The sequence below is a fragment of the Toxorhynchites rutilus genome, chromosome 1, assembly GCF_029784135.1.
Source record: "Toxorhynchites rutilus septentrionalis strain SRP chromosome 1, ASM2978413v1, whole genome shotgun sequence".
Classification (NCBI taxonomy): domain Eukaryota; kingdom Metazoa; phylum Arthropoda; class Insecta; order Diptera; family Culicidae; genus Toxorhynchites; species Toxorhynchites rutilus.
In genome coordinates, this window is record NC_073744.1 from 27,690,059 (window position 1) to 27,716,041 (window position 25,983).

Sequence of the window (25,983 nt, forward strand, 5' to 3'; positions counted from 1 at the left end):
AATGGATTGGTTGAAAAGGAGCCATCTTGTTGTGAACGGATTCAGAACTGTCTCATATTTCCTGAAATGAGTAAATTCATTCTAAATCATAAATTCATTCTAAATCGCCTTGGGTTGTGCGAAATATAACTATCCATCAAATATATGTTTTAAAATCTTTCAATAAACTCCCAATTTTCGGACGAATTTCAGCACAAGCATATTCAGCGCACAGAATGCATTTAAAGATGTGAATTTAAACTCGGAAATCTCGGATTCATTTCATGAAATAGGTGAGGTGGAGAAAAAATTACTGACATCAAGGCATTAGTAATACATAATGGAACGTTATTTTGAAAAATCTGTATATTCTGTATGAAAAAAAAAATGAAAAATCTGTATAAATACAGATTATTCTGTAGATATGGGAAGCCTGGTATTGACTACTAGATTCTGCCTCAGCTTCCGATTTGGCAGGATGCTGGCACGAAAAGAACCATAACATTCTCGCAGACGGATTTTTTGAATGCAGTAGACACCAGCATCCGAAAGCACTGGTTTTTTCTTGATTGTTTTCAATACCTTCAAACGCTGCTGCCGTTCGTAAGTTCTACCATGGCGCATTCTTCGCTCCGTTTCAACGGAAGTTCTTGTAAGATCCTCGATGAGCTTGCTAAATGCACGACGATCATTCATCTGATCGTCAGCTACTCTCCGTCTCCATTGTATTTCTGTTATCAGATTATCTAGGATCAAATGATATTAAATATCGCTGTTCCAGATTTTGAAACTGGACAACCGGATCCAACATGTCCTATAAATATTTTATCTGCTACTGGAATTCGTTCAATGCATCGCCATCGAACGGTGGCAGTCAGTATCGTATAGAGAACGTCAGGACGTGGGAATAGCCGATTAGCGTCATTATCCTGTTACCACAACGTGTGTGAGCATTCCATCACCCGCCATACTTTTGATCGAAGAAATGAACGCGAACTGTGCGTCGTGTGGAGACCAATTTTCGCATTTCATCACGAAAACAGCCACAGCCATTTAGGCACGAACTGAGAAGGAGTAAACGGAATATATCCGATAACCTTAACAACATATATGATAATGAGCTCATGTGTGGAGTATATCATTGCCATGAAGACATTCCTAGAATTCTCCGTGACGCAAGCATTTTGAAACGAAAATTAACAAAGTTCATTTAATATTAAGAATGAGTTTAAATTTGTCCTTGCTTGTCGAACATGACCATTTGAAGGTCATTATGAGCAACGATTTACATTATTTATAGAGAACCAATAATACATCCAGACTGGGTTCTATCAGCAACGTGATTGTGGGTAAAGAACACTCTTGTTTGTAATCGGCCACGCGGTTCCATTTGTTTACTAACCCGTCTACACAAGTATGTATTGGCGTTTACTGAGTTACCTCCCGAAGGATACTGTGCTCACGAAAATCCTGCCCGCTCTCTTCCCATCCGGTGGAACAGACTGGTGTGCGTGAGAGGAAATGACAGGAAAATCCGATTACATAAAAGTCTCGGTCAGTAACAAAATTTTCCTCAGTCCGAGAAGGGAACTTGACCGAGACAGTGAAAGAGAAACCCTTCGATCGAGTTGCGGTGGGCGCGTTCTAGCTTCAATTCAAGGCAGTTCGAAAGAAGGATAAAACAAGGAATTATACGTTTTTACCAGAGACATTTTACTACTATGGTTTCCTGGGGCATTACATAGTGTGAATGACAAAGGTCGGTGAATCGCACACGCGAAATTGAAGTGAGAAATGTGAAGAACGCACCGTTTGGTTCGTGACCTACAACAGCCACGCAAAGATTTCTGGTTGGAACTGTACGGAACATCTTGTTGCTTTGGATAATGTAATCTAATCCATCTCATCTTGACGTGTTCTCCTGTTGATGCTACCTTCTCGAGAGGTTCGAGTGAATGCAGTCTATTGGTGACAATCAAGCGAATGTGAATGTTATTTTTTTGCGTTGATGGGCAGTGTAAAAGCCAGAAAATCATTCCTTCATCGTTTTTCCTCTTGGCTCGATTTGCAGGTCAATATAGGGAAGGTTGTATTGGCTCTCACTAAGTGAAGGATAGGCAACAGTGATGGTTGAAATATTGAGGAACCAAATATGCTTTTTGGCGCTTCATATATTTGTGTATGGATTCATTAATTTTCTAGATCAGTCAGCCTGTTTGAGTTTCTAACGATTTAAGTAGTTCTAATAGGCATCCACGACAAGTTTCGAGTGTTTTTCCCCTTTTTTAACATTCACTGAACTTGGCAGGTGTTCAAAAACATTCAGTCTACTCCTCGGCTGTTCGGATCCTAGTTACAAACAGCACACACTCTTTTACATCCACTCAGCGTGCAAAAAAAAACTTGTGAGTTCTACCAAATGGTGCGCACGCCGAGAATTCTGAGAACACAGGAGTGAGTGCTTTCACACGAGCCCGAATAACTGCTGGCGAGCGAGCGTGAACTCGGACGACCGTGTTTTGACGCGTCCCACTATACATTCGGGCGTTTCCGAATCGGCTGACTATGTTTATCTGACAGTTGAGGGAGCGCTGGCAAGGGTTGGGTTATGTGTGGTGTTGTGTATTATTGCAATTCATTGAGAAATCCGACGAATCAAGAGAGATGGGTTTCATTGTTGTCCCATCTGAACTGTCCAAACGATTCGATTAGATGCTTAGTGTTGGAAAGCCTATATGCTTGTAAGAACATAGTTGGGCCCGCGAATGTCGTTCGTTCGACAGTTGTGCTTCGATGTAAACTCTGCTCTCATAGCGGTTAGGCCGGGGTGATTGATGGGAACGGGAAGATTTCAATTTTGCTTTCTACCTTTCTCGATGTTCCGACCTATGCGACAATAACGACGACGTCGTCGTTGCGATTACTACAATAGAGCCGGAGGTGAACCGTGGTACCGGCTGTGGAAGAAGATATCCGTCGGGGGTAGGCATTCATTGACTTTCCGGTGGGTGTTTGAAGTGTAAATCATGGTGAAGTGGGAGGCCTGGTAGCATGTAACGAGTGTTGTTATTTCTGTTGAGATTGTGAGAGTTACGAGGCAACCAGTGCCCAGTTGAGTGGCACTTGACATGATGCCGCTTCATTAGTGTTCTATTTAAGTTAGTGCGAAAGAAGGAGATCATCAGACAAGTGAACAACGAATTGAAATACTTATTTGTCTTCTTGAAGATAAGCCAACGAGAAATAAATGATAACCATGGTAAGTGATAATTCTTAAAAATGTGTATCCTGAGGAATGATTCGTTTACCTGACAACCGAGTGAATTAGTGTGCATTGTTCAATGTTTCGACCTATTATTTCCATTGATTCAACTTCGTAATTCACGGGAAACAGACTGGCTGCCTTGACAGTATGGAAAATGTGTGCAAAAATCTACAATCAAATCTATAGATATTTTGCATCGTGATGCATCGAAACCCAGACACTTAAAGGGGTAGTACACTATGAACATCATAAAAAGCATGTGATTTTCGCGATTTTTGACGTAGGACTGCGCCTTCATGAGGGGGCCAACTCAGAAAACGGGTAACGTTTTTATGAAATAAAATTAACGTCAATAACTATTTTTGCTGCGAACGGATTTTAACGATTAGCATACCAATCGAATCGGGAATTTTTTAAGATTTGTTTGATATGCTATACATTACAATCCCATAGTCTTTATATGGTTAAAATTAATGAAAATTGGAAGCATTCACACTTCCCCATACATTTGTTCTGTCCATTTGTGTGCTTTCCCGAACAGAGCTGTCAATAATGGGCAACTTATGCAGCCACTAGAAGAGAAACAACGAAGGGGGATAGCGAAAAAAGAATATTTGCGAAGTAAACTCCACCCATGCATAGTTAGTGAGCTGTCGCTAGCGTATAAGTATTGCATCTCCTCTGAAGAAAATTCTCAGAATCTTTCTGTGTCCGAAACAACAATGGTCGCTTATTCTGCTCGTTTTGTGTTTTATGTTTCCCCTCGAACTGTGAAGGGTAGCGAATATTTCATTTGAAGTGCATCTGACATTGCAAGTAACACAACCATCCGCGCCATGGCAAAGCAGACGAAAAAAGAGAAGAGTACAAATGATTATAGGTCGCTTCTAGCCATCAGTGTTTGGTGTTGTGTGTGTTGCTTGTTTTCGTTGCGCGAAACTTTGAACTTGTTCATTTCCTGTACATGTGAATAACACACCTTCGATAATTTTAGTTTCCATTCATATTTGCTCTCGTGTGCATCAGCTCTGCTCTGATGCATCAAGTTCCTAGCACCTTGACCGAGAGTCGAGAAACGATTTTTCATAAACAGCCATTCTCGCGATGTTTCATTTTTATGGCTGCAACTGTGTGCATCTGTTAGACGCGGGTTTGATGCTCGTTGAATGGCGATGCACCGATGATGCCTCTTGTTAAATACTCAGTGCAATGCGTGCATTGATATAAAGAAAAAAAAATTGCGACACAAGACCAATTAGTGTATTGTTCTTGCAGAGGCAAGAAAGAATGGTTGCTTCACGAAATGATTCTACAAAACCACGCAAGCCATTAAACCTTTTCAGGGTCACCGGAACTTTTTACTTAAGAGTTATTTATGAAATTTCGACGTATTCGCAAATAATATCCGAAATTAAAAAAAAAAAGATTGCGTATTCCTACGTCCTAAGCGGTCGTGTCTCGGATACAACCCCTCATTTTTTTTCAACGAGAAAATAAATGACTATGATAAAACAAAAAAAAATATGTCAATTGGACTGTCTCTTGAATAGCCGCAACCGGTTTATTGAACCCTTGCAACCATAACCTTGTAAGCTGGTGGGAGTTCTACAAGTTTTTCTAGTGGACCGATTTCAAACAATGATTTTTTTACCTAATCTTGGATATATTTACTGTCATCGTACGTCGTTTTTGACGAAATTTCAATTTTTTTGTAACAAAATTGCGTTTCTGCCTCGAAAATCGAGACAAAAACATTCACCAAAGTTTAATTTTTCAAAATATCAATAAAATCCTACGTACGATGACATGAAATTTATTGGTGATTCTGGGATTAAATTTTGGATCCGCGCTCCTTACACAAAGACATAGACTACAGTAATGTTGACATCCCAAAGAACATTTTAGGCTAATAATTCTTTTTTTATTTTTTTCAAGTTTCCATAGTGTACTACCCCCTTAAGCGCCACGATGATGACTTCAAATAATAGAAAATATTGACATAACATAGCATGAAAAATTACCGTTCCTATAGAATAAGAAGGCTTTCATGTAAGTTATCAATAATAAAATTCCACCAAATCGTGTTATATTTGTTTAAAATTTGTGAATTTCTTCATTGTGTCGGGATTTTTACTTTTGACGTAGGACTACGTCTAACCGGAAGATATAGGGGGTGAAATGGAAATCTAGGCACTGAACAAGTAGGAAAAAATGCAAGATTTAGAACGCTTATAACTCGAGCATTTCTCAATAGATCGCAAAGGTTTTTGCATCAATTGATAGGAAATATATCTACGCATCTATCATAACGAATAACATTTCATTTTTCTTGAGATAAATAATTGAATAATTGTGAAATATCAAGCATTGTCAAAATGCACTATGTGCCCATTTTTGATTGGTCCATTTTGTGCTCCTCAAATCGTACCGACCAAAACGGGCAACCAGAGCAGCAGCGAAATAGAATGAAGCACGATTGGAAAGGAAAAAGAAAAAAATGAACGAAACATTGGTCGCAGTCTCACACATGCGTAATTCTCGAGACAGCCAGTCAGCTTAAAAATCCCCGCTCCGCTGCCGCTGGTAAAGGAGGAAAAGTGAAGGGAAAGGCAAAATCCCGCTCGAACCGTGTTGATCTGGAGTTCCCCGCAAGGGTAGCTAGGCCGAGCGCGTTAGTATCAGTGCACCAGTCCACCTAGCCGGCGTTATATAGTTTCGGCCGCCGAAGTGATCGAGTTAGCTGGCAAAGCTGCTCGCGACGATAAGAAAATCCGCATTCGGAACAGAACACATTCGGTTCGGTGGACATCAAGACAACAGGCAGTTGCAGCGAGTGGCGAGTGGCAAACGCAATCGCAAAACGGCATCAGGTAGCAGAAGAAAAAAGTTTGTTCTTTATACAAACTGCTTTGGTGGCAAATCCAGAACAAGGCGGCATCGAGGGCGTTCGAAATGGCACTCTATCCTGTGAGTGTGTACCGCTAGAGTATAAAACACGCGGACCCCAAAAAATCTTATTTTCTTTCAAACCGTAAACCCGTGTGGTTGTACGGCATCGGCATCGTGGACGTAACAAAGGAGGACAAGTTAAGGGAAAGGCAAAATCTCACTCGAACCGTGCAGGTCTCCAGTTCCCTGTTGGTCGCATTCACTGATTGCTCCGCAAGGGTAACTAGGCCGAACGGATTGGTGCCGGAGCACCAGTATACCTAACAGCGATTATTTTCGGCCGTCGGAGTGCTCGAGTTGGCTTGCAAAGCTGCTCACGACAATCAGAAAACCCGCATCAAGAACAGAGCAGCTTCGGTTCGGCGCTCATCAAGGCAACAATTAGTTTCAGTGAGTCGCAAAGTGTTTCTCCGGCACGACGCATTAAATGTAATTTACTGAACAACATGTCACAAGCTGGTTGGGAAGAAATTTTCCAACTGTGAAAGCTGTGGCGAATGGCAAACGCAATAGCTAAACAGGAAGGTTTAACCGAACAAGATGGGAATATCGAGTGATAACAAAAACACAATACCAAAGGTTCTTTTCAGAACCATCAACATATTCATAAAGAGTAAACAGTAAACTAATCCATTTTTCAGGTAGATAGGTAGGTATTCACGTAGGAGAAGAAAATAAAACAATATATTTAAAATATATATTTAACAAAAGCTGCCCCCTTTGTATAGTCCTACATCACTCCGGTTATGTCCCCGACATTACCCACCCGTCTTTTTTATTCATGATATCAATTCCGGACACTTTTGCTTTTAAAATCGAACACTCGTATGCGACCCCTGTAATAACAAATTTCGTCGTTTATCGCATCCGCCGTCCGGATTTAAAATTATCTTCTGAGTGTGCTTGATAGCGCCCGAAATCTTCGAAAATGAAAACTGAAAATCGACTCTCTTCTCAGTACCTTCGTTTCGACTAGGACTACTTCGGCATTCGCCGCCAACATGATTTGAATTGACTGGAAAATTAATTGACGAGCGCTAAGAGCGAGGATAACTGAACTATTGTAGTCAATGATTATTCTAATTGACGTGACTAATGAATACAAATCTGCCTCTTCAATGAACTGACTTCAATCCACACTTCTACTTCCCCCTGACATGAATCTTTTTACCCGCGTACACAATCTTATTTTTACTTCCATATAAAGTAAAACGAAAACGTGATTTCTGTAGCAAAAAAGTGGTTACACCATTAATGGATGGTTATTGTCTACCCACCGAGAACTCAAACCAACGAACTTATTAGTTATTATTAGGTATACTATAAAGGTACTCGCATTAGTATTAGTAAATAGCATGCGAAATAACCTGCAGTTTGGGAGAAACTCTAAACCAAATTTTAGTTCACTTTGTCTCCGAGTTCAATTTTGTGAAAAAACATTCAGAAAAACGGGTTTATATTAGCAAAATTTACAATTTTTTCAGTGGTTCTGAACACAACACTGCACGCTATTTCATACTTCTGAACCATTTTCGTGTACGATACAAACAAATCTCGTGCACCCGTGTCCGAGTGGTTAGCTTCTCACATTATCATGTCGGATGTTCGGGTTTGGTTCCCGCTCTGGTCGGGGGATTTTTGAGACGTTGAGACGGCAAAAAGTTCCACAGGGAACGTTAACGTCATTCAAGAAAAAAGAAGACAAACAAATTTAGCTCACCTGTGGTATATGTCAAACCATGTTGAACTCAAACATCGATACATGCATACATGATACTTAAGAGAGAGAGAAACGGATTCAATCTGGAAGGAGTCACTTGATAGCGTCTAAACGCCTGACTGACTGCTGAGTCTTCTTGATGGAGAAACTGTTGGAAGAAGCCAAAAGTCATTTCCAATTGAATACGAAAGGGAATTTCTTCAAAGTCCCCTGACTATCCTCAGTTAACACTAGAAAGACCGAAACTTAGTATATACCTATAATGCCGTTCTTCGCATAGTTGCATAGCAACTGAAAAAACACAATCAAAGTTTTCTCGCATATTTGTCCACCAGAAGCTTTAAGAATTTCAATTTAGCAATACACCGGGGTTTTTTATAAGCACTATACTATTGTTTAATGAAATGTGATGAGATCCCCTCACTGAATCAATCAAGCTTGATTACGGGTTTAAAAACTCATGGTGGGACTGTTATGCCTAGAATATCAACATGAGACAAATTGAACTTGATGTTGTTTTTTGATATACTGGGAACAAACAATAATTTTTTAGTGTTTTTTCGAAAGATAATGCATAGAAACATCGTTTTATGAAGAAATGAGTGATCTGCAACACCTTCGCAGAATATAAATCTCTTTGTTATAGGAGGCGATCTGGCGTAGTGGTAACATCCATGCCTCTCACGCTAAAGGTCACGAGTTCAATTCTCACTCCCGACATTCTTCCAAAAATGGAAGTAAAAAGTACGAACCAGCCAAATGAGTTGAAAATCACTATAATACAGATAAAAAAAAAAAATCTCTTTGTTATTAGGCATTCGCTAACAAGGTGTACACGTGTTCTGTGTACAATTTTGTGTTCTGCGTAGAACAGCAGTATATTGCCCAAAAGCAGTCTAAATGACTGCTTTGTAAAAGATTATCTGATTTGTAAAGAAATTTATTTAAAATTAATTTTCAATATCTTTTATATCATTTACAGTTACATAACAAGTTATTAGTGAATATTAACAATAAATAAATTATTTTACTTTAAAAAATCATTTTTGAACTATTTATGTATTTTTTCAAAATGAAGTGGAAATCTTTTCATGTGTTTTTTATTACTTCAATAAACTTTCACATATTCATGCTTAAAATCTAGAACAGCTACTCATTTATTTTGTCCGCTTTTATATACTGTAAGAACACAATTCTCTGATTTACATAACAGAGTTGAATAACGAGGCATGTTATCTTCCATTTGATAAGCTGATTTGGATAGTTCCCTTTTGTTTCCTCTAATGGTTCCAACTAGAATTGTTTTTTTGTCAATAATTTTGTCGCGAGTGACATGCTAGGGAATATTGGTCGTGATATTTCTTGAACATCTTGTAAATGGCTCGACAAGTTTCAGAACAACGTGTTCGCTGAGAAGAATTGATGATATTTCCCCAAATAAGAAAAAACATTCAAAACATTCATTCTAATTGTATGCCAAATTTATTGAGTTTATTAGGCGAAATTTACTGAATTCAATAATAAAAGTAATTTTATTATTTAAAATTCCTCAAGCAATCAAAATGACTGCTTTTAGGCTATACACTCTGTCCAACTTCTATAAGACCACCCTGATTCTATTTCGTTGCAACATAAACGGTTAGAATTTCAACAAGATACATTCATACATGGTTGAATGCTTAGAATAAAGTATATTTAACGTCAATTTCGTTGTTTGTTTATTTATTGTGCTTAAATATGATAATTTCAGCTGTCCAGTTTCTATAAGACCATTTCAAAATTCATAAGAATTATGAATGAAAAATTCAAAACGATCGGCTGATTTACATGTCAACAATTGGCAACCTTGCCATTTTGGCTAGTAACCTGTAAAATTCGTTTTGGAATACTTGTTCAAGAATCTCCCTAAGATTTTCAGCAAGATTTAAATCTGGAGAGCGAGCCGACCAGTCCCAAAAATTAAGTTTTTGGTCCTTAATTCATTGCTTAGTTTCCTTGCTGATATGAATAGTAGCATTGTTTTGCTGGAATGTGATTTTTTTGTGACGATATCCACGCAAAAACGGTAGGAGAGAGGATTCCAGAACATGTATGTAATCCTTGAATGATGTGAAAGCTATTTTGAGCTTTCCGGTTGCACAGAATCCCGCCCTAACCATGCACGAGCCTCCACCAAAATTCCTGGTTGAAAAATACTGTTCCTTCTTCCGTAAATCACGCCAGTACCCGTTGAAACCGTCAGAACCATCCTAATTGAACTTTTTTTCGTCAGTGAAGATAACCTGTACATTGAAGAACTTTTCGTTATGGTATATAGTAACATGTATTTTTTTGGAAGCATTCTTTGTCATAACATACCATGCCCCACTGTCGGTTCATGTGAGCTTTAGCAAAACTCAGACGTCTTCCGATGTGGGATGGTGCAAGATGAGGAGCTGTAACCTTTTAAGCCCTCTTCATGTAAGGACTTTTTACCAAAACTTGACGAATTGTCACCCGAGTAACATTTAAATTGAAATATTGTTTTATCTGTATAAATGATTTTGAGGTATTCTGCTGTTCTAGCTTTTTCCCGCTTATCCCGGTCAGAGAGCTTCGATTTACGTGTCCTTGAGGATTCGCCAAATAATTCAGCCCTACTTGATGGGATTGTCCAATCCGACGAGAAATTTCTATGATACCAACATTTTCTTGGTGAAATGCATCGATTTATCTTTCTTTTCTCTCCGTGAGCACTTTTCTCTTCGATATTTTCCAGATTTATTGATCAAAACAATTAAAATAACGGAAAATGTAACTTTTCTTATAGAAACCTGACACCTGAAAAATACAAAAACATTCGTTTACGCACAGCGTTTGCACACACACATATGAAAATCATGCAGTGTATGGTACTTACCAATACCTACACACTAGAATATGAGTTAAATCACTGTTTGTTTACAATGACACAAAGCAGCAGAATCATCACCCGGTATTATAGAAGTTAGACAGAGTGTGTGATGTAATTTCAATTTTATGGGAATAACTGTGGCAAACTGATTTCGAAATCAATAAATCACAACTCACATCACAGCGCGCCAATAAGCTGATAATACATGTTTTTACATTCCTTGAATAATCGTGATTTGTATAACATCGCAATATCCGCCTTTCATTTTTCCTGTTCATCAATCATGCCCCAACGGGAACCGTTCGAAAATAATAGATTCTCGCTATCAGTTGAATCCCACAACGTTCTGTTGTCACGACACAAGGTGCCGCAGTCTGTCGCAGGAAGCGGGTAACACATTTCAATCAACCAATCTGAACTGCAACCGATGTCCTTTTCCCGCTGCAGTGCCATCGCGAATACAAATGCCACTCGTGAATTGGCTTAATCCTTCCAACGATTCAGCAAAGAATTATATCGATTTTCGCCCAACGGGGGAATTCGCCCCACTGTCCCTCAACTCGATTGTGTTTGTGTGTTACTAACGTCACATAATCGGTTTAGTTGACGGTAAATATCCCGCCCACACCGCTTGATTTGTCACATTAGAAGCTAAATTAAAAGGCTTCGGGAACGGGGCTTTAGCTACTTTTAAACATGCTGGTACATTATCTTTTCCGCCAGAATCCTGTCAGAAAGAGCGCGCATAGTTTTCCGTTTAATAATGAAATCGTATTTACTTCGTTATAATTTTCATCTTTATAGTAAAAAATTCTTTCCTCGCGATGTAATGAACTACTTAATCAATGAGCTAACCCTCACAACAACACAATTGTCTGAAACTTTCCGTTCAAAACTGAGTATACTGCAGATCCTGTAAGTATATTACACATTTCATTACCCGTGCCATAAATCGGAGTTTGTCCATTGCGCCGCTGCTTGGGGTACGGAAATGGAACTGGGCGGTAATAAATTTTCAACGGGCAATAAAATCCAACTTCTCATCATCAGCCGACGCTGTCTCCGCGAGGACCAGGGCAGATAATTGTAGCGTCCAAATCTCGCGCGCGGTAATGTCGCTTATCGGCTTGAGGCGGGGGGCCGGGGATTTCTTTCATTGCCAACAAATGAGCGCGTTGTTAGATTTCCACAACTTTATTCACGTTCACATTTTGATTTAAATTAAAAATTATTATCTACAAGTTGCTAGAAATGAGCTCGTGTGTGTGTGTGTGTGTGTTGAGGGAGGAGAATGCTAGGAAGTATGTGTGTATGTGCGTGTCATGATGATGGATGGAGTTGGTGAGCTTCCCACCTCTTAAGGGGAATCAGGTGAAACATCGATTCTGATGTCAATGTCGAACTCCGGTTCGTACAGATCGCCTGATTTGGTGTCCTCCGCTGCTTTGGTGGTTGTATATCGGATTCGGTTTGCTCCGTTGGTGCCAGTTTGGCTCAGTGCCTGACTCTGACCAGTTGATTGTGACACTGAGGGCGCAACATATGGTCGTATCGTGGTTGTTTGGGCTGGAGCAATGTACGGTCTCCGTGGGGGTGAGTATTTTACAGGCTGCTGTGCCGTGGCTGGCGACGGCGTGGTCAGCGATGGCGCGACATACGGCTTTCTCGTCGTACTATAATACGTACCGACTGGTCGATTCAGATATGCCTCCTTAATGATTTTCTGTGCCTGGTTTGATGGGTGTGAATTGAAGTACGTGTAACCACCGGCGATGTAGTGGAAACCTGGAGTGTTCGAAGGAACCGTATCATTCGTGAGGAAACTCGTCCCAACCGGTTGATGACGGATCGTGGGTGTCGTCTGCTGGGTTGGAATGGTCGAAACAAAACTCGCCGCTTCGTTCACTCTCGACGAGGGCTCGTAGCTGCCGTGAGATACAATGTTCGTGTGCTTAAGCGCCGGCAGCTGTGCTCCGTGGGAAGTCCTGACGGGTCCGGGGAAGACACTTTTCGGCAGCAAGGTACCCATCGGTAACCATTTGCTGTCCTCATCGTGGTAATCATGGTCCTCCACGAAGGGACGCCGAAGCTTCTCATGACTTTCGAAAGTTGGAAGTGAATTTTGCTGCTTGAAGCTGGAATATATTGGCGCCGCCGTTGGCTGGAAATCATTCGTGTGGATCAACTCGTAGCCCGTGACAAAATACTTGTTGTGGTAGTAGGGCTGCTTCGAGGGCGATTTGCGCTTTGATTGCTGTTGGCGGTGACTGTGATGGCTGTGGGGATGATGAGATTTGCTTTTCCCTAACCGTGGCGCTGGGCCGCCGTCGTGATAACTGTGAAAAAAGAACAGAAGGTGAGAGAGAGGAAGTGATTGCGATTAGTCACGCACGCGAAACCAGCGAAATGTTAATTTTATTAGTAGACAGTGCATTATGGTACTCACTGATAATCATATTCATGACCGTCAACAAGTTTGATGTAGTCAACGCGATGCTCCGGCACGTCATACGATTTGACAAACTTTGCCAGGCAAAATATGCTCTGTAAAATGAGAAACGTCGTATTAGTTCAGGGAAGCATATGCGTGCAAGTGAGGGACAGAGACGCCGATGAAGAAAATAATGGCAACGGTAAATGGTTCGTGAATATTTCATGATTTGAGGACGCTTTGTTCGCTTGCGATGATTTCAGCAGCCTGTTGTCAAGGCACATCGTACATAGTCAATTACCCTGGTATGCTATAAAAATTCATGCCTTAGTATTACTAGGTAAGCAGCAACATTGACTGAGTTTACATGTAATTTATTTCGTTATTCATTAGGGAATGGAAAGGAGTTTTTTTCGAATAAAAATTACATATTGAATACGAAAGGTGTGAAAAATATAGCATACCTTAGGTAGATGCCAAAAAAAGTTTTCAAGACTTGCTTGATTTGATTTTCGTATGTGTGTGTGTATCGACACATCACTTGCTTCGTCAATCTCTGTCAAGTCGTGGTTCTCCTTCTGTGTGTGTGTGTCAAATGCTAATAAAAGCCACCGGAATCAGGTTACGTTTATGACAAGGTAATCTAGACTCGAAGTGTGTAACGAAAAGATTCACTTATACACTCTCAACTATGACATCTTAGCTATGACGGAAAGCAGCGATCGCAAAGCAATTCATCCTTAACTTTTCAATAGGACCTATCTGTTTTGATCGATTCTCTTCATCGACATTCTCTATCGCTAATAACTCAGCGGGAAAAGCATTCCCTAATCTATTCGATGATCAGTAACATCCGCGTAATCGGTCCAGTTTTCTGATGGGAGGAAACATGACTATATCGAGAGAAATATTCCTTCAAAGGAAATCGGGAGCAGCACCATCAACATTTCCAACCTAGCGATTCGGCCGGTTCTGACAGCTCAATTCAAGCTCTGCGGCAAGAGGTATCGGAGAGCTACAGAAAGCTTCAGGTTTTCCCTTTCCCCTGGGTTTTGATTAGAAAGAAAACCTAATTGGAGTATCTTTATGCTGCAATGAATAAATATATAGGGGAAAAGGGGGGAATTTGGACCACCTAAGCAAATCGCCTAATATTTCCAAACCAATACGGTCTAAATCAAAAATGTCACATTGTATACTGTAACGTTTTCCGGTTGTTATAAATAAAAATGAATGAAAAATTTAAATGAATAAATTATAGCAACCAGTGCGGAATTAATAATACGAAATGCCATTTATGCGTCGTAATTCCCAACTATTTCTTTGGGGTCCAGCTCCTCTCAAATAATTGCAAACGAGAAGGGAATATTCGGTGAATTTCTTTGCAAGAAATTTCACAGGCGGAAATCAATGGCCACTTGGCATACCACAGTTTTTTTTTTATTTAAGTCATTTATTTTTACAGGCTCAGTTACATAGGTTTAAAGGAGCCGAAGCATACCACAGTTAGAACCTGTAATTTTTTGGAACTCTTGGCCATTTCATTTGCGAAGCGGTCAGAGAGCGGAACGTTTTTCTTTAAGTGCGAATAAGTACAAAAAGGTATTTTAGTGGAATAGTATTTCGTTAATAGAAAAAAAGTAGTGTAATCAGTTTATTTTATTGTAACTAGATTTTTGCATTGGTGTAGTTATAAAGTTAAATAATTACATAATTCAAGTTTCGCTATATTTGAGTGTTTTTGGAGAAACCAAGGTAAATTTGATCTCTTCCCAACCTAACCCAACACTCAATTGAGCGTTTCTGTTGAACAGATCGCCTGTTCAACAGGCAGCATATCAGGGATTCTGGATATCCCATTTAACCGGAATAAACAGAGCTGAGGATTCTTTATTCGCAACGAACGGGTGTGAGTAATCGAGGATCGCCCGACCGGCACTCGGCGTGTTTCGCAGTGTCCCGCAGCGTCCGTCCCCATACACTGCGTTTTTGAGTTTCCTGACCGCGGAATCCTGGTCGGTAGCAACGAGCAACAACGGTAGCTTAGCAAATTCAGCTGCGACTGTATCCAGCTCATTTTCATCGCACGCTATCAGTCCGGTAAAACCCTGCGCGCAGGTAGGTGACGAAAGTGTACGCATGGCCATAGCGTAGAAACGTAACGCTACTTAAGGTGAAGGTGGAAGCTAGCCACAAATGGCTGCCACAATGGCGCTCATTTCTTTCATCTCCCTCCCTCACCTCTCGCCCGAAAATCAATAATTTTGCGAAACAGTGTGAAGAAAATTATCGTTTTCGCACACTTCCCATCAAGTAATATCAACCAAACTCTAATCGATTACTCACAAGATATTAAATTTTCATCTGCTTTCGCACCGTATAGTGAAGAACGTCGGAAAACTCGAGCAAGTGCTCTGAAAGTTAAATTTTCGTTTTTCAATCTTCTGCAATGGTTTTGTTTGTATTGGTGGAAGCATCGTTATTTTTTCGACACTGATGCCAAACAACATCATCGAAACAGCTATAAAAACCACTCAATAAAATGTTATTCCGGAGTCATAGCGTCCCATGTCATGAAAATCAATAGAATAAAATTGTGTTGATATCAATACAATTATTATTTTTACGTTTAATGGGTCTATAATGTAAGTTTTAGCAACTTTAACATTGGGTAAGAAAATTGTATTGCAGAGCTCGGAACACTACCACGGCTGCCTATGCTTTCAAAAACAGTAAACGGAAAAGTATTAAATTCAATCTAAATGCCTCGGCCAACGAAGAGAAGGGTTAAGGCTTTCCAACGTGAATATGTGAAAACAATACGATCAACGAAGGAAAATATTAAGGAATTATCAACATCGAGTTACTATGCGGAAGAACTTGTTAATACCAAAAGAGCCCCAATTCGCATGTGTTATAAATTTGCTCATGTTACGCTCGCGTATAATCAGAATCATATGCAAATGCACCTTCTATATATATTTATATTTGCAATTGTTCATCGGAACATATCGTTCATACATTTTACTTTAGTATTGAATTGTTATTTGTTTTTTTTTTCAAATGTATTCAAAGACTCGTGTCAATGAAGCGCCACACAGTCTGATAAGTGAATTGATCTATTTACGTGTGCTTTGCTCTTCTCTCACAAACACTATTACCCCATTTTTACACGAGGGTTTACCTATACTACTACAATGGCTAGCTTCCACCTTCACCTTAATTTCAAGTTTTATTGAGAGTGTTGGGAAGAGAGAGCTTTCGTTGAGAGTTTAGGATTTGAGTAGGGAAATAGAGGAAGATGAAGAGAGAAGGAAATAAATTGTAAATAGGGATGTAAATGAGTGGTTTTTTTTCATGAAATAATATTTCGTTTCGGTTAATTTTTATTAACTTTTCTGGTTGATTCCATCTCCTACAGCTACTTAATCGAATTGGGAAGGTTCCTGAAAATTCAGGTATTCGCGGAAATCGGAGTTTTGGGTTATCGCATTTTTTGCAGGGAAGTTCACGTAGGTTTCGTGACCTTTTCCCTATATCGTGCGTGGTCGTTCGAGGTTAGCTTGACCCTGAGAGAAATTCCAATAGTTAGTCGGGCAAATAACACGACAGGTGGTCTCCCTTTGGGAGTGGCGCTAAAGCCACCTGATTTAGCTAAACTCGCGTATCGGGACTTCGAACGGTTACAATACTTAGCTACACTTGTTTTCTCTCAATCAATAATGTTCAATAATCATATAAAGCTTCAAACTACCAAATATATCATAAAATAAAAGAGATGATTTTTGGACATTAAAATTTGATGCGGGGTGATTTGGTCCAGTGTGTGTTTCATCGAAAAAAACATATTTATGTTTATGTAAAGTATTTTGGGATAATGTTACAATCAGTAACAGTGTTTTGGGATCGATACCAGGTGTCTTGGCCAGATTCCAGACCAGAAAAATTGGATTGACACCATCTCGAATTCTGCACGAATCTTTTCATCCTGGTCGAACATTTTCAAACACTTTCGTTGTTGGCCAAAGAAAATCCGTTCTTGATGGCCTGAGTTGCTCTTTCAAGCTCCTCCTTCTTCCAACGTCGTCTGGCCATCCTCTTTTTGTAATTCCGTGACATCTGGAATCAATTACATCAAAAAAGCCTCAAACCTGTAGGACCAATTCACACCACAAAAACGTGTTCATGTCACCCCACACAAAATGCAAAAATTAAAATGCAATTAATTCCATATATTGTTATCAAACTGACAGTTTCGCTGCATCAAATTGTTCCTCTTCTGTAGACGAACAGAACTTTACTGCACAATACACGAAAAGTTTGTTTAATCAGCGGGAAAAACCTTAAAACCACGATCGGAAAACTCACATTTTTTTACAATCAAAGTGCTTGTTGTGTTCATGCTACCGTTTCCTTCCACCTGTCGAATTTTACCAAAGTTTTTTCACGTTTGTTACAAACGGTTCAATAATAAAAGAAAATGACATTATAAAAAATCCAAGTTGAGCCGTATTTTTTTAGATAAAGGGGTGGTCCAAATCACCCTGTATGTCCAACTCACCCCGTATTTGGACAAATTTATTATACCGCTCCATGATACTGGCAAAGCTAAAGGGTGTGTCACATCAAATTGCATCACGGAAAAAACGCTGTAGAAATTTAATTTTTAGGAATTATATCTTCAGCTTTCGCTTATAATCAGATAAGAGTGTATAGATCACGTTGGCCATGCTTCACTGTAAATTTTTCGTAAATTTGGAAAAATGTCGTCGAACGAAAAAGAGCGTCGTGAATTAATCCTGTGCACTCATTTCGAGAATCCGGAGTTGTCACATTGGGACATCGGTAAGATGCTGGGAATCGTCCAATCCACGGTCAGCAGAGTACTTAAACGATACTTCGAGAACCATCGACCGGAAGGTGAAGTACGGCAAAAATGGATGCTCCGTCAGTGAAAAAGATCACAAGCGCGTAGTTAAGCAGTTTAGACGTGATCCGAGAAGTTCGGTCCGGGATGTCGCCAATAAGCTGAATTTGTCAAGTTCATTCGTCCAGCGGACCAAGCAGCGGGAGGGACTGCGAACATACAAGGTTCAGAAGGCTCCTAACCGCTACAAAAGGCAAAACATTGTGGGGAAGACGCGAGCCCGGAAGCTGTACACCGAAATGCTGACGAAGCCGCATTGCCTGGTAATGGACGACGAAACCTACGTCGAAGCGGACTTTCGTCAGCTGCCGGGCCTGTTGTTCTTCTCCGCAGAGGACAAATTCAGCGTTCCGGAGGAGATTCGCAAGCGGAAACTATCCAAGTTTGCCAAAAAGTACATGGTGTGGCAAGCGATCTGCTCTTGCGGAAAGCGGAGCGCCCCCTTCGTGATGACCGGCACGGTAAACGGGCAGGTTTACCTTAAGGAGTGCCTACAGAAGCGCTTACTACCACTATTGAAGCAGCACGAGGGCCCGACCATCTTCTGGCCGGATCTCGCTTCGTGCCACTATTCAAAGGACGTGTTGGAGTGGTACGAAGCCAACGGGGTCATCTTCGTGTCAAAGGAAATGAACCCGCCCAACGCGCCGGAGCTTCGCCCAATAAAGAAATATTGGGCGATTATGAAGCAGGCCCTCCGGAAGAACCCAAAAGTTGTCAAATCGGAGGCGGACTTCTAGAGAAAGTGGATTTCTGTTAAAAAAAAACTATAACCTGACGTTGTACAGAACCTTATGGAAGGGGTAAAGAGGAAGGTGCGAGCATACGGGCTTGGGCTCGAAGTGTGAATAAAAAGAAAATGCCAAAAGTTGTTTAATAGTTTTTATTTTACTGTCTAAAATTTTCAAAAGTATCGGTCTACTGGGCGAATTTCTACAGCGTTTTTTCCGTGATGCAATTTGATGTGACACACCCTTTAACATGTCACAGCCTCACTACTATTGATGCACTAGTCACAGACTACCTTGTCATAAACGTACCCTGCACCGGAATAGCTTTTGCAACAAATACTCAGTGCAATATAGATATTATATGAAGATATGGAGAAACAAATTGTGACAAATGATCATATGATCAGCGAGGACAAGAATGAATCATCAAATCTTAAACTTCTTCCACAAGCCAACCTTTTCAGGGACATTCTAATTCCTAAAATTTCGAAGGTTTTCCGTTTTTACATCAACAATGCGGTCGTGTCGTGGACCAAACCGCGTATAATACTTTTCCAATTCATTCGTGTACTTCCCGAGGAGGCCAATCTAGCCAATGTAAACTAAAATTAAACTGAAACTCTATCCACGATTGTTTCAGGATCGCTTATCCATCACCATGAAGTTTCCTGATGTTTCCGACTAATTGCAGATAACTCATGTTCATACTCTCTGAAAGCACTTTAAAAGGTAAGGCACTGTTTGAAGATTTAAAAAAAACCTGTAATGTTTGAACAAAGCCGTATTGTTCGAACTTGAGTTCGACACCTGGAATATGAGGATGTAGAATGTGTAAAAACATAAGAATTATGTAGAAAATTTGCAGTGCTGCATCTTCATCCTCCCATTCGAGGGTTTATGATTAAAGTACTGAAACTGCATAACCTGCATAATTTAAACAAGGATTTCGAACGCTCATAACTAGACTATTTCTTGATAGACCGCAAACATGTTTCCATCAATTGGAGGGGAAATATTTCTACGCATCTCTCAGGATAAAGAAAACTAATTTCGCCAAAATGCGACTGATGATCAGCAGCACCAACAAAAAAAGCCACTTCAGTTTGCGAGGAACCATGACAACAAGAGCTTGCTGGAGTTCTGGGAGCGCATTATTTGGTCGGTCGAGTCCAAGTTCGACCTATTGTACAAGAAAAGGCGGTAGTGGAAGCATCATGGTGTGGGGCTGTTTCTCGTGGTCTGGGGTGGGATACTTAGCGCAAGTCAACGGTAGTATGACTGCCGATGGTTACGATAATTACACCTTCCAGCAAGATAATGACCCGAAGCATACTGCGAATAAAACAGCAACAGTCTTCCGATCGACTCTGTTTAATAATTTATGGGCAATTTCTGATAACAAGGTGGACAAAATTGACGTTACGAACAAGCTAAACTATTTTGCTGCGTTGAAAAAGGGTTGAGACGAGCTCAACTCCCAACACCTCCGGTACCTTGTGGAGAGTTTGTCAAAGCGTTTTCAGTTGGTTATCGAGACCAAAGGGGGGCATATTGACCATTCATTATTTGTTTTTATTTTTTTTTAAACCATGAAGTATATTTTTTATGTCATACCCTGAAGATTCTCATTTAGAAACAAAAGACATTTTTTGTTTTTCTAAAAAGTAAATTAACGATACTGAAATGACTGAATGGTCTGCTGATCACCTACTTCTACGTAGTATTGACTGATATACTGAAAAGTTAGAAACAAAGGAACACTTTGATTTTAAATAGGATAAAGTAGCATCAAATCACTATTTGAATATAGCTGAGTGTGTGACGAATGCGCAAACAATCGTAGCTACCAACAGGCATCATTCTATCTAGGGGAAAAAAAGACAAAGAAGGGACCTAATGAATATTCCCCCGTTGCGGCAATTTGTTCAGTTTCTGTTTTATTCTCAGAATATGCACAAAAAAACTGTATAGTACTGAGCATGCGTTGTCATGCGGAACCAAAACAGAAGAGAATTTAATTTAATTTTAAGTTAACTATTTAACGTTAGACTTCGCTTTCGTATGGAGTTTAATTCGGATTGCGTGAAATAATGTACCCGAGAGTTTACTATCCGGTTTTCCCTCACTTTATTTCAAACGAACCCCAACAAATGCCTAATGGACTGGACCGGATTGAATGGAATTATAACATGTAGATTTAAATTCTTAATAACAACTGGGAAAAACAAGCAAACTGTTCTAGCTGGGGGAGAAACAATTGATTATTTCCTTTCTCTTGATTTAATTAAAAAAACAGATCAATAAACGTAGATTATATCATCCCCACATTTTCAGGCATTTAGATCTATCTCCTTCCCAATTGATTCAAATCCTTTGCCTGTTTATCGAGTACAAATGACATTCACTTATTCTACTGCTGCTTCAATTATTGATGTTCATACCGTCTCACATTTCGCTCGGACAAGAACTGCTACGTGGGGAATCGACTGGAGGCCATTTTTCTTAACACTACAATGTCCTTAGCTAAACAATGTCCCTCACATGCCTATAATGTAGAATCATGATGTCTATCAAGGGTGAGCTAACCACTCCGCCTCTCGACAGGTCCTATATTAGATAAACATCGGCAACCCCTTCTCATTGCCGACCAATCAAATTCCAAACAGCACTTGATTACACACAACACATCAGTTCCCATCATGACTGCCCACCTCACTCTCACTTGCCGGATAAGGAAAAGCTTTCCGCACACGATTGGAAAACGTTCAATGAAATTTGAATGAGTTTGCCACTCGTTCCAAAGAAAGGAGAAAATAGAACACCTCCGACCGAAGCCATTTCACTGCGAGCATGAATATTTAAGGATTTCTTCGATGGATAATCCAGCGAGGAGTGGTGAATGTCACAATAAATTGTAAAACGTAACATGTCACTTTACAAACTGTTTTGCTCTGACGGAGGCGCCTGGCAGTTCGCTGAAAGGTGATAGAGTGATACACAGAACTGAGATGGCCCGTTTGTTACCGGTATGGTTCCAGTCTTCGCGGACATTGTGCCGAGTAAGTATATACAGGATGTTGTTTTCTATGACCTACTTGTGTACCCAAAACGACGGAAAATCTCTGTGTATCAATCTTTCAGGATTGCTTGACGGTAAAATAATCAACCGATTCCTAGACATCAATAATTGAAATGATTACACAAATTTTAGAGCTCTGAGGAACACATAAAAACAGGTTTGAGTGCAACCAGATTATACCATGATATAATTAATGTCGCTTAAAGTAAACATGCAATAGCTGTCACAAATACCTTACATGCCTTGCATGTAAATTAGTTGACACTGGCATTGCCGAGATAGCAGATACGTAGTGGCGAAGGAATATAGTAGAACCCCGAGTTCTAAAAACTAACCAGGAAATCACTATTACTATTACTATTACTATTACTATTACTATTACTATTACTATTACTATTACTATTACTATTACTATTACTATTACTATTACTATTACTATTACTATTACTATTACTATTACTATTACTATTACTATTACTATTACTATTACTATTACTATAAATATTGCTTACTGGCAGCTATTGAGCCTATTACAAGACGTACTTCATTATTTTGGCTCAGGAAACACATCTCTTTCGGTCGCAGAATCGAAGCTAGCTGTTCAAAGATATAGGGGCGCGTGAATTTACTTAATATAGGATTGGGGAAAAATAAATGTCGTTTTTCTGATCGAAATTTGACGCTTTATTTAACATACTTAAAATTATCCAATTTAGGTCAAATATGCGCCGTTTTGTTCGCAAACTTGTTGTCATTTAGAAGGCAACTTCATTATCCACTTTTAATCACCAGTCCACAACTTCTTCAAAAATGGGTCGAGTTCGTTCCGTTTCAGCAGTGCATCGCAGGCGTTGATTCGGTCTAAGAGATTTTTTTGCGTCAACTCGTGTGGCACCCATACATCCAGCTTTTTTAGAATCCAATCTTCTGCAAATGGTTCCAAACGGTTTTATGGTCTATACCCAATTCCTGGCCAATCGAGCGGGTGCTCACATGCCGGTCTACTTGGATGATTTCAACGATTTTATTGGTTCCCACTACGATTGGCCTACCAGTACGGGGTGTATCTTCGACAGCCACTACACCAGAACGAAGTCGATCAAACCAACGCTGTGCTGTGCGAATCGTTACAGTATCGGGTCCATAAACTACACGATTTTTTTCGGCCGCCTTCGTTGCAGTTTTACCTCGCAGGTAGTAAAAACGTAAAATATGGCGAATTTCTTGCTTGGTGGACTCCACCTTTGACGCGCTATAACTTGAGACTGAAAAGGACAATCACAACACTGTCAAAACGACACTTGTAGCACAGATTGTCGTCTTTAAATAGCCGTATAGTATGACCCAATGCGATAAGTACAACACAAGATATGTTTAAGTGTTGCCATATATTGACAATACACGACATTTCTTTTTCCCCAACCCAATAATACATATGGAAATTTGTTACGTGACGATCACGGCCTCATATCAACAGTCCCGCTGTGTATGGTCCAACTGTTAACATTCGAATAATATGAATATTCATACACCGAAAAAAATAGAAATAACATTTCGCCTTAATGGCTATTGTGTAATATGCAACAAAATTATCGTGAGATAAATATGTATACGAATAAATTCGGCTCTGTTACGGCTCTGAATTGCTAGCTGGCCTAATAAAATAAACAGATGGAATAAAAAAAGGCCTCCTAGCTGTCCTGATTTGATAGGGTTTCGAGAGGGTTCAGACTATTCAATATGGCCCTGTGTCGAAACGAGGATCTGTGTATCCTCAGAACCAAGTGTCGATTCTTTAAAAGTTTCCATCGCCATGGCGAAGACTCCAATGTCAGTGACCTAGGTTATAAAGGTGTGCTCTCGAGTTCGCAATCGCCACACGATTCTATCGTCCAATTCTTTGTTTGCCTACATTTTAGAACAATGCGGATCATGAAATAACCGGGTTTACTAGTCGTTTCTCGCATAACTTCCAAAATCTTAAAGCATATGTGGCAAATAAAAACACATTTCGTAATGGAAAGCATTACACGACCGTTAAACTCATAACCGTAAATATTTAATCAGCGACAGCACCGCACTGCATTCCTCTTACACACCCCCGCACATACACACACATTCCCACGTTAAGCTTCGGCGGTGGAGATCCGGTAAATGATGCAAATTGCGGATGACAAAGTTTGCGCGTTTTACAAAGAAAGCGTAAATTTTGTTTCGTAGGGTCCCGCCAACCTACGAGCAAAAAAAATGAAAGAATATGAATGAAGCAAGCGCCACGGTTACGTGCGGGGCTACAATGTGAAGACAATCGAAAAAAAGGGAGCATACGGAGGTCTCATCAGGTGCGAAACGACACGACTACAAAATACGATCGTGATAAACTGTAGCAGGTGCGATGCGATGCGGTTTCACTCGGGGAATTTGTGCGGTGAACGGAGCAGAAGTGTTTTACATTGTGTAACAATTTGAAACCGCCAAAATCCGCCGAAGGATGAAATTGCATGATAATCGAGCTCACAAGCAATGTGTGAGACACAAACTGGTGGCAATAAAGTTACACCGATCCATCAAAATGAATGAATGTTTGAATAAATTCGTTCGTTTTTATTGTCTTATACTACATTCAGATGTAATATCCGTTTCCATATATTTGCGTTACAATGTATTCCGGATCTTTAAAAAAATATATACGAGATTTGATCGAAAAGTATCGCAAATTTTGAATTTCCGCGGATTACGTATATTCGATTTTCAATTTGCGTTATGTTGGTAGTCATGTCCATCGTTTTTAATGTTCAGTTGTTTTTTGACAGCATTTCTTGCCTATTCCAATGCAGCAGCATCCATTGCACAATGGTCCAGGTGGTGGAAATTAGCATTCAGAGCATTAGCATTTAGAGCTCGACAGTTATTCTGTAGACAAAAGTAGTCTTCGACAAAGTGGTTGCATATGATAGAGCGCTCATTTTTATGTTATCAAAAATAGGGTGATCAAAACTGTCGATGAAAAAAAAAATATCACTTTCTTATATTTATAGATAGAGGTAAACATAAATCGACAATGTAGTAGTCCCAGTTATTTGAGACACCTTTGTAGAACAATGTTTTTTTCCTATCTCTTGAAATAACCGATATAGCGCCTTTTTTCTAGGTTGCGTTAGGGTCACCATGAAAAAAAAATTTTTTCTTGCTCTAACTTTTATACTTCAAATTCTACATGCAAACTATCTCCAAAAGACTTAGAGCTTACTAATACAAACGTTTTGCGATGCGGAACTTGTCTATAGCTCAACTCCACTCAAAGTTATTGATATTTCTTCCTAAAAAATACGCTCCCTTCATTTGTTTGTCATTGTTTCTGGGGCAAACATAAACAAAGTTTATTGGCAGCATTTGAAAGAACATATTTCATTCTACATAATGTGTGATTTTGAAAACTATGTTATTTTTTTTGTTTGAGTAAATTAAAATTAAAATCATGAGTTTTTAGGTTAAAAATGTTGGTTTTAATAATCTCTAAAAGTCGTACGAAGACAGCCTCCGTGGTTTCGAGATATGTTATGTGAAAAATTCTCAGCTTTCCAGAAAAAATATAAAAAAATATAGTGCCGTTGGTCCCGAGACCATGAAAACTATAAAAAACAAATACAATCAATAATAACGAAAACATAATTCAAATTTCCTGCAACTGTAGTATTTTTCTAAAAAGATCAGCTAATTGGCTTTCATTTAATATGTCGAACATCTGAATTGGTGCAGTGGTTCGAAAGTTATGAATTTTAGAAAAAAATCATTTTGGCAAAAATGCCAACAAAACAACTTTGTCGAAGACAGTTTTTTTTCTAGAGAATAAATACCTCCAATAAAGTTTTTTTAGCGCCTTCAATCTATGCTGCATTAGGGTAACCATGAAAAACGGGTTTTTTACTCTAACTTTTATATTTAAAATTCGATTGTGTCACATTTACCCGAAACCAACTCATCCGAAAGGCATTCGAAAGACACGCAA

The 25,983-nt window shown here is 39.6% G+C and overlaps 2 protein-coding genes and 1 long non-coding RNA gene across 24 annotated transcripts in view; 1 reads left to right on the forward strand and 2 right to left on the reverse strand.

Moving 5' to 3' along the window:
- Positions 1–1,539: 1,539 nt before the first annotated feature.
- The window catches only part of LOC129763585 (putative thiamine transporter SLC35F3), a 114,865-nt gene continuing 90,421 nt past the window's right edge, over positions 1,540–25,983 (forward strand). For 17 of the 22 annotated variants that reach the window (XR_008740980.1, XR_008740981.1, XR_008740982.1 and 14 more), the window contains exons 1-2: positions 1,540–1,738; positions 2,912–3,238. The gene's annotated coding sequence lies outside the window, so the exon portion shown is untranslated. Of the gene's footprint in view, positions 1,868–1,906; positions 1,925–2,559; positions 3,239–25,983 lie in introns of those variants that run through there. The other 5 variants (XM_055762809.1, XM_055762808.1, XM_055762812.1 and 2 more) reach the window with 5 other exon arrangements.
- On the reverse strand, positions 9,510–10,933 carry LOC129763589 (uncharacterized). Its single transcript, XR_008740983.1, has 3 exons — positions 10,813–10,933; positions 10,272–10,733; positions 9,510–10,195 (listed from the first exon to the last, which is right to left on the reverse strand). It is a non-coding gene; the product is annotated as an uncharacterized LOC129763589 (long non-coding RNA).
- The window catches only part of LOC129763588 (uncharacterized), a 31,593-nt gene continuing 17,650 nt past the window's right edge, over positions 12,041–25,983 (reverse strand). Inside the window, exons 2-3 of the mRNA XM_055762826.1 lie at positions 13,253–13,350; positions 12,041–13,142 (exon numbers count right to left, since the gene is read on the reverse strand). Of these exons, the coding sequence (XP_055618801.1) occupies positions 12,164–13,142; positions 13,253–13,350 (1,077 nt within the window). The 3' untranslated portion in view covers positions 12,041–12,163. The remainder of the gene's footprint in view (positions 13,143–13,252; positions 13,351–25,983) is intronic.